Source organism: Mya arenaria, chromosome 7 (genome assembly GCF_026914265.1).
Source record: "Mya arenaria isolate MELC-2E11 chromosome 7, ASM2691426v1".
In the NCBI taxonomy this organism is placed as follows: Eukaryota; Metazoa; Mollusca; class Bivalvia; order Myida; family Myidae; genus Mya; species Mya arenaria.
In genome coordinates, this window is record NC_069128.1 from 36,748,887 (window position 1) to 36,762,391 (window position 13,505).

A 13,505-nucleotide genomic window follows, 5' to 3' on the forward strand; every position below is an offset into this window, starting at 1 on the left:
ACCTTATCTTAATTTAACTCAGTGAAATAATAGGTTATCATGACTATCATAAAGATTATTTCCTTTTGAAGTCTAAAACTTTTAAGATTTAAATTTTACACAAAATATACCAAAACAAAAATAATGAGCGTTATCCTATAATAAGTGACTTAAAATGACAATCTTATACAAAATCAAAACATACACATGTATAACATAAATTTTGAGTGATACACCTTTAATGTATTTATGGAAAATATCACTTACTGATAACAAGATTGTAACCGTGTATTTAATGACTGAACACGCGAATATTTTAAATGATTGGTGAGTGCTTAAATATTTACTGTGATTTGCTAGTCTCATTAGGTAGAAATACCGGGTTTTCTGCACCTTTCTTTCAAATTAAACTCGTGACATGTATTCACCCTTTTGGTATATCTAAACAATTGTATTAATTGTGGTAAATCTTATTTGGGAAAATGGTATCTCATGCAACCTCTGTAAACCACTCAGAATGCTTCAGCCATCTTCTTGTTTACTTTGGCAAAAAGGGAGCTTTCGACAATTTGTTTAGAATGTTTTCAACTAGCCATCACCTCCATCTCCTCAACCTCATTTCATCTTTCAAAAGCTCTATCTTTTCTAACAAACGATGTGCATGAAAAACAGTTATAATGTTTTAAAGCTGCACTGTGACAGATTTAACGTTTTTTTATCTTTTTATTTTTTTGTCTTGGAACGAGCCAACTTTGCGAACATCTATGGAAATCAGTTATATAAGACTGTTGACAAATATTTGATCGCAGATTTTTATATTTTTAAGTTCAAAAATTTATGTTTTATGCATTTTCCCTAAACCGTTAGTTAAGCTATAAAACATTAACTTTCGAACGGAAATATGAAAATCTGCGATCTGATCTTTTGTCAGCAATCTTATATCATCGGTTTGCAAATACTTACGCAAAAATTGCTCTTTCAAAGACAAAAATTAAAAAGTTGTAAAAATGGTATATCTGTGAGAGTGCAGCTTTAAAGGACTTCACTAATGGGTTTATATAAAACATATAAAGTATTGGACATATAAAAAAAAAGACAAAGTAGTCATTCAAAATTTTATATTAACATTAACCCAAGTAAATTTAACCGGAAGCGGAAATCCAAAGCAATCTAAACCGGAAGCGGAAATCAGCTGAACAAGATCATGTGATATGTAGTGCTCGTGTCAGTCAGGTTCTGCTTTTCCACAACGATGTCGTTGTTACAATTTGTTATAGCCATCTGAAAGTCGAACATATTAAAAAAAATAACTAACTCCAGCGAGTGCAGTTTGGATGGCAGTGGAAATGTCATGGTGATTTGTATGTATATATGGAAAAAAACAAAATATCGGTAGATTACAACGTAATTCATCAATTTAGGCTATAACTAGCCATATTGTTGTTATGGGACGGGGTCCCCTACACACACACACTCCATTTATGTTGTTGTTGTTTTTTTCAGTTCTGGAGACAGGGGTTCCGCGGTCCAAAAGTTATAATCCATGTAATGCCAAATCCTAGTTAATAAATAAGTTATGAACTATTCTAGTCGCTTCTGCAGACGGTTTTTAAATGCAAGCATATTAATAAGTTTACAAGCAAAATTGCACTTACTGTTATAGAATTGCATTATTTTGATTATAAATTTTATTAGTGAAAGACAAAGTTTTAGACAATATTATTTTTTGTTAAAACATATTGATAGTCAATCACGTTTCAAAGTTCACTTATAAATTACTTCCATTTTAATTTTACTTTGTAAATCATTTATAATATATAAATACCGATAGAGTCGTGCGATAACAGTCAACCATGAGCCCAAACTTTTTGACATGCGCAGTTCCCGCCTGCACAGCACCAACTGGCGAATACAAGGGGATCATCTCACAGTTGTTATGGATCTGAAAACGAATTGAATGGTATCATCTCACAATTACTTTTGACATGAAAACGAGTGAAAGGGGATCGTCTCGCCGTTATTGTGAATGTGAAATCACTAGGGGAAAAGGGTCAGTTTACAATTCTTTTGGATTTGAAACACGTCTGTTTAAGGGGGATCATCTCACATTTATTTTATATTTGAAACAAAATAACAAGGCGAATATCTAATATTTTATCAGTTCTTGTTGATCTGAAAGCGAGTAAACGAGGATCTTGTCACTGCAATTTAAAACTGAAATATGATAGATCATTTAGCAGTTATTTGGGGACTGAATTATGAGGACGTATAGGTCACCTCAGACTTATGTAGATTATTATATGAAAATAAGTTACAAGGCCTCATGTCACATTGATTATGAGGTTGCAAATATCTTTAAATATACCATCTTACAATTTTTATAGATCTGAAAACAGGTAAAAGAGAACTATATCTCTTCCATTTTGGATCTGTAATATGAATTCGGGAGGAAACCTCATATTTATCTTGGATCTGAAAACTTGTTAGATATCTATATCACTGTTTTTATGGATCTAAAACGAGTTAAAATGGAATACATACATTTATTAAGTTATTTGAGGATCTAAAACATTATTGACAGCGGGGAATCATTTTGCAGGTGCCGTTTATTTTTTAAATAATTAAAAGCGATAACCACACAGTTATTGTGGAGCTGACAACAATTAGAAGGGATCGTCACACAGTAATTGGGGATTTGAAGCACCTGTTTAAGGAATCAAAATCAAGCGTATTACTTTGGTGTAAGTATAGTATTACACAGTTAATTATGCACCAATATGTATATATAATTAAAATTGCAGCTTCTGTTAACATGTTTGCACCTTGAAACAAAGTTTCAGAAAACAAAAAATGAAAATTCTGAATGTAATGATGTAATTATCGCAAGAAAACTTTACATGCATTGTCAAAACATATTTTCATTTGAAATTGTAAATATATGTCAAAAAATGATGAGGGCTACTTTGTAGTATATGCATGCCGCTAGAAAATCTATTCGGTAACGAATCAAGAATATGTTCACCTCAAGCCCGAATCGCCAAGAAATCTGATTATCAGGGACTACACAAAAAGACCTAACAATGCTGTCGTCTGCGTTGTTCGAGGGTGGACAAGATGTTGTCGCATTCGTTAAAGCCTTTCTCAACATAGTTTTGTCGCATGTCTTGATATCTATAATTATAAATAAAGATACAAAGATATATTTTGAAAGTATGATGTATAAATTCACATGTACTTAGTTATGTGGCTAGTTTTACGATCGTTATTCCGGCATTCAAATGGACGGAGAAGGCTTAGATTATAAGATATAAAGTTATATGATTAAGTCGAGGTCATCACATTATTGATTGCTTTAAAATACTTTCATGTCTTATACCACTATTTCGATTTACCGTCTAAGTACACTCATAATGTTAATTGTACAATTCGTTCAACCCTTGCCCAACGAGTGTAACACATATAATATGTATTTGTATCATGGAACCATTCATGTATTTTCTATTACCTTTAACAACATAACTTAACAGGACTAATTTGTATGCAAAGATAATGCAGATAAACAGCAAACCGAGTTTGAGGAACCAGGGTACAAGTATTCTTTAATCGGTTTTTCAGCTAATATGAACTTTGACCAACTGACGTACAAATATATAGGTGCTGGTCATATTTGAGTGACCTCCTCTACTACCAACCTAGCAGGCAGACAAAGGACCCTTGGGGCATTCCATTGTCCTTCTCACAGTATTTACAATTGCTTATAATTACTTCCAGCTTTGTAATGTTTACTTTATAACTACCAACCAGGGGGACAATCTCCTTTGAAGCATTCCTGCTCTTCAAGCCCGATCCCTTCACAGTATTTTCCACCTGAAGCAGGTGCCGGATTTGTGCAAGATCGTTCACGGCGCTGTAATCCGAAGCCGCATATTACACCACAATCGGTGTAATTTGTCCAGTCACTCCATCCGCCATCTTGAAAGGGAATAATTATATAAATGGAATACTATTTTATCATAGAGAAATATATGCTAGTGGTTTTGTTTAGTAAAAAAACATCATTGATATTGATCTTGAAATGGTAAAACTTTCGACAAAAATTTAACATAAATAACTAATATTCTTTTAACATGGTTAAAGGATAACGAAGAACCATTACAAACATAAATTTAGACCTATATGTAAACCACAGGAAGGCAGGTCAAGCCTTTTAACTATTGAAAGTATGTTTGCAAAGCCAAAATTTGAACGTTTCAATGTGTCCTTTTCAAGAACAAAACATGGCTAGGTTTAATAAGGGGTAAAAAACAATTCATGAAAGAGTTTCTTTTCACTGGTTGAAATTACGTATGCATTTCTACAGAAAAGTATATAGGAATATTATTTTGTCTTTGTGTCTTATCTGTTTTACTGTATATTATATACAGTAAAACAGAATGCATTCAACACAAAACCTTACTGACATATAATGTCTATATATTATATAGACATTATATGTCAGTAAGGTTTTGTGTTGAATGTAACACATAAATGTAAAAACAAGATGATTTTAAAAGTTTGTCAATAGATAAAACAGCCTTTTTAGATATTAAAGGTGTGTTGTTGTTTTTCAATTTGCAACTCGGCATTCTGAGAAAAAAATATGCTAAATATGACATAAACTCAAGTGGGTTTTTTTGCATTAAATTATCCATAAAATAGAAGTTTGTATAGAACCAAATCAAGAAAAAGTACTAATAAATGACTAGAATAGAGCAACTTTCAATGAAATGTGAAGTGGACTTTGCACGTTTCAATTCTAGATAAAAAGCAACGCACTAGGAAGTGGGAATAATTTATATATTTTGGGGAGGTGATAATGACATTCTTTTATAGTGGTATGGACGCTGCGACGAAAAACAGTCGATATTCGGCAGAAGAATAAACCCAAACAATCACACTCATACCCTGTACGCATAGGTTGTTGACACACTTTTTGAATGCTGTGGACGAGCCTTCACAATTCTTGCCCCCGTACGCAGGGGCTGGATTGGTGCACGAGCGAGTGGAGACGACAACTCCTACTCCGCACGAGACCGAGCAGTCATGGTCAACGAAATCCGTCCAACCTCCATCTGGAAAACATTATTATGTTTATTTTTGGACTTCCTCTGGAAACATGAAATACGACAGTACTCTGCACTCTCGTAATAACTTAAAAGTGACACTCGTATTTAAAATCAATACATACACATGTATAACAAACATAAATTTTGAGTGATAAACCTTTAACTTCTAAATAAATAATGCATTTATGGAAAAATACTTTCTGATGACAAGATTGTAATTGTGTTTTAATAGCTAAAAACCCACAAAATATTCAATGACTAAAATATTTACAGTGATCAACTGTCGTCTCAGAAGGTAGAAAACCCATGTTTTCTGCACCTTTCTTTCAAATTAAACACGGTATCCTTCATAAGAACCATTGTTTTCGATATATTTTTGTAATCCTTTTCGGTAAATTAAAACAATACATTCAGGATGAAAATCAAATTAAGCAAATTACAAGCTCTTTTTTGTGTTTCGATTATAAAGTCAAATGACTTAAACAAAATAATGCATTAAGATTAAAAACAAACATATAATGTTTTGTGCATCAATATAAATTATGCCCCTTTAAAACCAGAGAGAACCAAAATCTTCTTTATTTTAGTGTCGCTTCGTACCGTCTGGGATAAACCTTACCAATTAAGGAAGGCCAGTTAGCATCAATGTTCGTCATGTTATTTCGTTGCAGCATGTGATCCAAAGGATCAGAGCCCAATTTAAAACAGGCCCACCCATCATATGCTTACTTTATTTTTCATCCTGTATTTGTCATGTTATTTCAGCCAGTATCGTTGCAAATTTAAGTGATTCAAAGGATCAGAGCCTAATTTAAAACAAACCCACACATCATATGCTTAATTTGGATTTCATCCTGTGTTCGTCATGTTGATTCAGCCATTATCGTTGCACCATGTTATTCAGAGCCCAAATAAAATCAAGCACACCATGACAAGCCCTTTATAACGAATACACGTACCGACAGGAAGCTGGCACACGCCGAGATTACACTCTTGGAAGTCCCTATTTGTGCCCGCACAGTCTGCACCTCCACCGGAAGGGGCGGGGGAGTCGCAGACGCGCAACCTGTAGGTGTAGCCAATTCCGCACGTGACGCTGCACTGAGACAATGTGCCCCATGATCCCCAAGATCCGTCTAGTATTCAGAACAAATGAACATTTATTTAGCTTTTATCTGTAACATTTTACAACCATTTTACTGTTATACATTTTGTTCAAGAAAACATCTGAAGAATAAAAAATAATATTTTAGGTTAAATGTCACTAAATTTTGTACAGGTCAAATGACACTAAAGCTGGAGTTCATTCCCATTAAATCATTGTGAAGAAGTTATCAAGCTATAACAGTCATAAGTGCCTCACCTATAGCTTGTACACAAGACTTGATGGTGCAAGGCTGCTGTTCGAACACCTGTCCAATACAGTCCGTTCCATTTTCACAGTGACGTCCCCTGAATCTCACACCCGCGTCACAGCTGGCGCTGCATACGCTCCAGTCTGTCCACGTGCTCCATCGGCCTTCTGATGACGTAATATGTGACGAAATAACATAGTTTGTGATGTCATTATGAGATGTAATCAAGTATTTAATGGGCAGGTCGATTTATTTTGATAATGATCAAACGAATAATAGAATTAGCATAGTCACTGAAAGTAATATTTTAATTATGATAAATAATAAGAAATAATTTCCTCTGCCATGTCGTATCTGCATTGTTGTTACTAATCTGAGTAAAAGGGGATAACCACTTGGTCCTTGCAACCACAGGTGCAGGGTGCGTTGTTTTTTGACACACCACGCCCCCCACCACCTTATCATTTAATAGTATTAATATGATGGGGTAACAATAACTTGTGATAACTTGCAAAATATTTTATTATCTTTGTACTAACTCTACAAGGAAAGTCCAAAATTGTAGAGTTTTTTTTGAAATTTGACAAAGTTATGGCCTCTTGAATAAGGTCATCGCGGAAATACAGGGCCGATACGTCACCTTTACAGAGATAATATAAAATCATAAAATTTATTTATTATCTTTTGCAAGTTATCACCATCATATTAATACTTATAAATGATAAGGGGGCGTGGTGTATCAAAATAACACACCCTGCCCCTAGGCTTGCAACACAGCATAGTAATGAACACATTTTTCTCGATTCAATAATCTATGTCGAATGTCATGAACAATCCGATTACAGGAAACTCTTTTTATAATTGTATAAGCAACCACATATAATAATATACATGAATGCTGCAGATTGTCCAAAAAGCTGACTTTGGCTTTACTAATGTTCAATCAATGTAGAACTTGGATTTGGACCTACCCACATTTAATAAAAAATAGTGCAAAGAAAGACTATTAAGGGAAATAAAATTCATATGCCATTTTTGTCAACAACTGTACTTATATTCGTTGCAACATAAATATTGTTAAACAATAGAAATGAATACTAATTTGTCTTTTTTATCTCTTGTCAGACCCAGCATAGGCCGTTGGCTACTTCATTGCATGGATGACACAGTGGTAACACTATAAAAGCTGCTAGCTGTTGGGGCAAAACTCCAGCATTCAAGTTTATATGTAAAATATCACAGATATAAAGCAAAACTTTTATAAACGAAATATATAATGGCTCAGTCACACCAAACTAGTTCTCAAAGCGTCCGAACCCGTCCTAAAAATTCGCAAAACGGGTTGTAGTCTGGATAGATATAGCGTTAGGCAGGACAATTTCTATAATACGACTAGTCTGTTCATTAATAGTACTCGATACGTCGATCTCGTCTTTATCCCGTCTGCAGTCCGTTTATATCCAGTTCAGTTCGGGCAAAATTGCCTGTTCACATCATGGGGACACCGTTTCTAATTAACCCTAACCCCTGTGTAGTCATTATAAACACGTTCGTAACTAACTTTACTTCATCCCTTCTACGTTCAAATTCGTTCTTTCTAGTTTGTGACTAGATCACCTAGTTCATAGACAGTTTGAACAGTCCTCATCTCATCGCTAGTGCGTTCAGAACGTAATTGCAAAATCACGTCCTGTAAAACCCAGCACGTTTCTGCCAGTCCACACTGTGGCAGATCCGTGGTCTAGTGGTTACACACTTGAATGTCAATCATGGGGTCGCAGGTTCGATTCCCACACCGCACCACTAAGAGAATACTAATCGTCATCCGGGAGCGACATTCAATGAGGGTCCCGTGTGACATTGCTATACATTGGAGCACGTTAAAGAACCAGGGTAGCTCCAACAACGGTTAAATTCTGTCTGAGCACTATGCTCCGAAAACCTAAAATGACTTACAATATTGTCGGAGCACTCGCCGAATGGGCAAGGCCCGAGTGCGAGTATAAATAAGTTTACACACCACCACCACCAGTCTTCATTCTTGTTAGCCGTTTCAAGCTGTATTTACCACAATAGTTGTGACAAAAATCTTGACCAGCGTCTATCACAAGTTGTAGAAGGACTCATGATCGTCCAAGCGGAGCTCCTTCCTCAGCTGATCGGCTAAGCTTCTCTCCGGTCTTAACCAATTCCCCATTAAACAAGTTCTTGGCCTTCTCCTTCTTCTCTCTCGCTCTTCCATCTCATTGTATCCTTGCTCTACTTCTAGCGAAAATGATTGACCAGTGAGGAAATGGCCCATACCTTGTCTGATTGTACTGCAGACGGAATGGACGTTTTAAGAACGGTGTAAGAATGCAATAAACGTTCTACACAATTCTAAATTCTCGCAGTTGGTTGTCAGTACGCTTTATTCGTTTTGATTACGTTTATTGCATTCTTACTCTACTAGAAACGTATTGCAAACCTGTTCTGCACTTGTTATTTTGTGTTACAATATTTAGACGGAATAAGGACGTATTAAGGACGTAATGTGGTCGAGTTTGATCTATCTGTGAACGGGATAAACGTGCTACACACTGCCAATTGACGTCTGACCGCTAAACATTATACCACGTTCATAGTACGACCCAAGTACGGTAACTCCGTTCGTAGTACGTCCATCTCGTTTTAAGTACGTTGTCACTCTGTCTAATTGCAGGACGGGATGGTAGTCCGAAAATTATGAACAGGCTGTTCTTCAGCACCATTTCCAATCAAACCCGTCTGATCTCGTCCATTAAGTTCTGTCGTATCGTTCGATACTGGTACCCAGCTAGTAGATCAGTCCAAGAGAGATCACCGAGAACCAGGACCTCAGGAGAGCTGAGACGAAAACCAGGCTTCATGCCAGGAGGATGCTTGCTGTAGTCGAATGTAAAAAGCCACTTTCTTAGACGAATGTACGAGTTATGCTGATACCGTAAGGAAATGTAATTGTCCCAAATAACCTGTTAATTTGTATCTTAAAGTAAGAAAGCTGGAAGACACCACAGTTCGTGAACTGACCGTTAAAAGTTGCTACTACGTCCACAACGTTTGCTCGCATTCGAAGCCAATTCGGATATTTTTTTAGAACGTTGAGTAAGAACGAGTTCGGTGTGATTGGGCATTTACGTGTGCATTGTGACGTAGAGCAGCTTCGCGTGGCAACATCATAATTAACTGGAATTCCTCGCGCTTGCTTGACGTCGTCTTGTGTGACGTCATCATCATTTTGACAGTAGGTAACGCTGCTGGTGGCGCCATTATTTTGGCAAGTGCGTAGTCGCATTTGAGAACCGTTACACGTGTCATTACATGCTGTCCAGCTTGACCATTGACCCCAGGTGTAACCTAAGGGTTTCAATGATCCTTTTACACTTCAAATAGCTCTTCAAATGCACAAAAGGTATCTTTGAACAACATTAAGAAACATGACAATAAAAAATGGCCCGATTGTTTTTAAGAATATTTGATGTCTGGAATACTTCCGACACCAGAGATTTGATAATTTGACCTACGAAAGGAATAGTATTTAGACAACAACATTTGCAGTTTGTCTTAACAAAACGTTATCAAATCATTGATTGATGCAATACTGACTAGCATGTCAAACACAACAATGTTGTAATTGATTAACGAGCGTCACACAGGCCGTTGATTATAAAAGTTGAAACATTAAGTATTTTTTACCTGTAACTGGGTATAAAAGAGCAGTCGTACAAGTAATACAGGCAACCAGAAGTAGGCTTAAACGGAATGACCATCTTACTGGATTCATGGTTTATCAGACCCTCTGAAATTCGGAAAGAGATCTCAAGCCGTGATTACCACGATGCAGAATTCACGAATGTAATCTATCAGGTGCGTTCAATTTCAGGGGGAAAAGGGGCATTTAAAAAGATAAACAGTTCGGGAAAAAATAGGGGCACTTAAATAGATATCCAGTCGGTTTTTTATTCGAAAACCATGATATACTCGGAATGTGCGTCAAGTAATCCGTTCAATCTGTACCTTTCTTTGTTGCTAAAAATGGCATCGTTAAGTCCTAAAGTCAAAAAAGGTAACAATATTGGAAACTTTTTTTCCCAATAGCAGGACAAAATGACACAATTTACAGCAACGAGACAGATACCAATTTAAAGATTGAATAAATGTGTATTCCGTACACAGCATATTTGTAAGGATACTTAAAGAGTATCTGTTAAAATACACATTTTTTTTCTCGAATTGGACCTCCCATGATTTATTATATTTGCACCTTTTCCTCTCGAATTTGAACGCACCTGGTCCATTATATTCGCGCATTTTACTCTCGAATTTGAACGCACCTGCTCCATTATATTCGCGCATTTTACTCTCGAATTTGAACGCACCTGCACCATTATATTCGCGCATTTTACTCACGAATTTGAACGCACCTGCTCCATTAAATTAATGAATACTACGGCTCATTTTTTCATCAGATTACGAATAGTTTGTTGTCTAAGCTAATACTTAAGACTCAAACCTTGCAAATTTGAAACTAAATCTCACTATCGGATCCGAGTGGAGGGAGAATGTACCCTTAAACCTCTAAACCAACACTTTAGACCATATACATTTCGGTTCTTAGGGTTGGGCGCAAGACAAAAGGTTTCGCCCCTAAGTTACATCACCTCTAATGCCAAACCCTGGGATCGACCCTGAATCTTATATCAAATATAAATCTCTTGTCTGACACAGATGGTAAAAATAGTGCAGTTTATATTACCAACCACCAGATAACGTTTTGTTCACATGTTTAATCAAAACATATCCTGACATAAAATGTGTGCTTTTGTACAGTTCAAACATTTGCTGTTGGTGACTCCTGAAACAGACTGGAGACCTTTCGTTGACATTATATATATAGAAGATAATGGTGCGTTAGATGGTAATATAGTTCACTGAGTAAGCACCGAAAGGTACAATCCCTTTTGGTTCGCACGATTTTCATTTGGTTTTATTAGAAAAAAACGCGATTTTGATTTGAATGTGAGACGGGCTCAAATTTCAAAAAATCGAAACAATTAGTTATAATTTTACATCACTTATAAACCTATATTTACGACTGGTGGTTGGATATTCGCGAATAACCGACTGGAAATAGTCGAGTAGCTTAATATCAATATCAACATCTAACTCTGATTTTTCGAATCCCCAACGTGCAACTAGCAGGTAGTTAGTTACCTTCCAACTTTACCGTCATCAGGCTGAGACCTTTTTTAACTGATAGTTACATGATGAAATAAGGAATTACTCGGGTATGACCATAACATGTATAATGTGCAAAACACTATTGAAACTTGGGTTAAATCATGAGCAAATAATTATGTTAAACAAAAGAGCAAAAGCATAAAAACAGAAAATCTGGTCCTCACGTGTTGAGTCTAATCCAAATGGTCAGAGCCTTTTACTTTAAGTGCAAGGCCATATGAGATAGTGTTGTGGTAATTCTAAATTTGGTCTAAATTCAGGCTTCACTCTATATGGAACACACGAACGAATTATAAACCATTATTAAGTTACGTACACTTTGCAAAATTCCTAACGCAACAACTAGGGTTTGGCTATTGGTTTCCATGGATTATCCATATTAAATTCATGCATAATGAATTGTTAACAATGATGCCATTTTGAAAAATTTAGTGATAGTTTAAAAGGGACTCGCTCAATATTTTGAGTATAAAAAAACCTGGTTGTAACGGGGAGCAAACCCATGCCGGTACAGCAGTCAAGAAGGTAAGAAAACTGACACCAAAACCGCTTGCCCACAGGGACTCATACCTTAGCCGATGGATAGTTTAACCTTTAAGCCTTTTTACTGAATCGCGTTACTAACGCTACTCAAAACTTTGGAATTCAACGACAATATATGAGCATATGACAACATTTGCTGAAGGGTGCCAGCCGTCAGTATATCCGTTTCAACACTCCTAATGATTTGCCACACTTAATTTTGTGATAAAAAGTGCATTTTACAAAACATAATCGAGTCCCTTAAACATTTGTACCTAAAAATGTGTAAGCAGTGTAATGAACAAGTTCACAAAGATAACAAGATAACGTGAGTTACCATGACAGCTAAAATGTAGATTAAAAATAAACACTGTACTGATATACATACTACTAGCGAATTCAAGGTTGGTGCCCCCCCCCCCCCCCCCCCCTGTACCCTTATTTTATTTTATTTTAAAAACAACAACAACTTTGTAAGTTAATATCGGGAGAAAGTAATACAATAGCTCAAAATGCACTATTTCGGGCTCAAAATGCACTGTTTCGGACTAGAAAATTTTTTCTTCGAGGAGTACCCGCAAATCCCCTTGCAAACTCTTAAAACCATTTAAATTTCGGTTCTGAGAGAGGGGCAAATGTCAAAAGGTTTTGTCACTAAGCTACGCCCCCTCTAACGTCAATTCCTGCACCACCTCTGCATTTTTTTTCTTAATATTATGTTATTTAGATTGGACCAGATATCGTAAATTCGTTCGCCCGTAACGGAAGACCATTTGGGGAACATTACTTAAATGAAGTTCAATAGTAATGGAGATATTGCATTTAAGCGGTGTTGCGTGAGTAATTTTGCCGAGTGTATATATTCAAGTCCTGTAGATAAGACTTTACTGAATAGCACAAATCACAATAATTACCAGTTTACTTACTTATTCTATATATGGGAGAGATTGTGGTGTTTCAGTTTAGTTTAATAAATAGGTCAACAAAGTTCATATTTACAATTGATTTTCACTTTAAGTTACCTTTATTTTGAGGTAATATTGATACAGTAAGAACAGAACAGAACAGAACAGAACAGACAGTTTATTAGACTTATACAAGAGCACATCGTCGTAATACATAGTTGCGTATAACAAATGCTTCTTTAATACATTTACAAACATTCATAACTTTTTTTTATATCACATGATGTCAATAATTAATGGAATTTGAATACAGATGGATTAACATAGTACATCGTTTTATATAGGTTTTACGTAACTGACGATAGCATTGACAAATACAT

The 13,505-nt window shown here is 35.9% G+C and overlaps 1 protein-coding gene across 2 annotated transcripts; it reads right to left on the reverse strand.

The window, feature by feature from the left end:
• Nucleotides 1-1,080: 1,080 nt before the first annotated feature.
• On the reverse strand, nt 1,081-11,956 carry LOC128241847 (coadhesin-like). 2 transcript variants are annotated; one of them, XM_052958951.1, is made up of 10 exons: nt 11,863-11,956; nt 10,154-10,256; nt 9,596-9,814; nt 6,448-6,606; nt 6,044-6,220; nt 4,923-5,090; nt 3,781-3,951; nt 3,002-3,150; nt 1,805-1,921; nt 1,081-1,260 (listed from the first exon to the last, which is right to left on the reverse strand). In XM_052958951.1, the coding sequence occupies exons 2-10, from the start codon at nt 10,239-10,241 to the stop codon at nt 1,168-1,170; spliced, it is 1,341 nt and encodes a 446-aa protein (XP_052814911.1). In that variant the 5' UTR covers nt 10,242-10,256; nt 11,863-11,956; the 3' UTR covers nt 1,081-1,167. The 2 variants fall into 2 exon arrangements, with proteins under 2 accessions (XP_052814911.1, XP_052814912.1); XM_052958952.1 differs by lacking the exon at nt 9,596-9,814.
• Nucleotides 11,957-13,505: the final 1,549 nt, after the last annotated feature.

Bases quoted from the DNA above. Each gene is read 5' to 3' on its own strand.
- LOC128241847 (XM_052958951.1), bottom strand. From the start codon at position 10,241: ATGAATCCAGTAAGATGGTCATTCCGTTTAAGCCTACTTCTGGTTGCC. The intron at 9,815-10,153 runs GTAAAAAATACT...TGAAACCCTTAG, and splicing joins TCTTTTATACCCAGTTACAG to GTTACACCTGGGGTCAATGG. The intron at 3,151-3,780 runs GTTGGTAGTTAT...TTATAATTATAG, and splicing joins CAAAGGAGATTGTCCCCCTG to ATATCAAGACATGCGACAAA.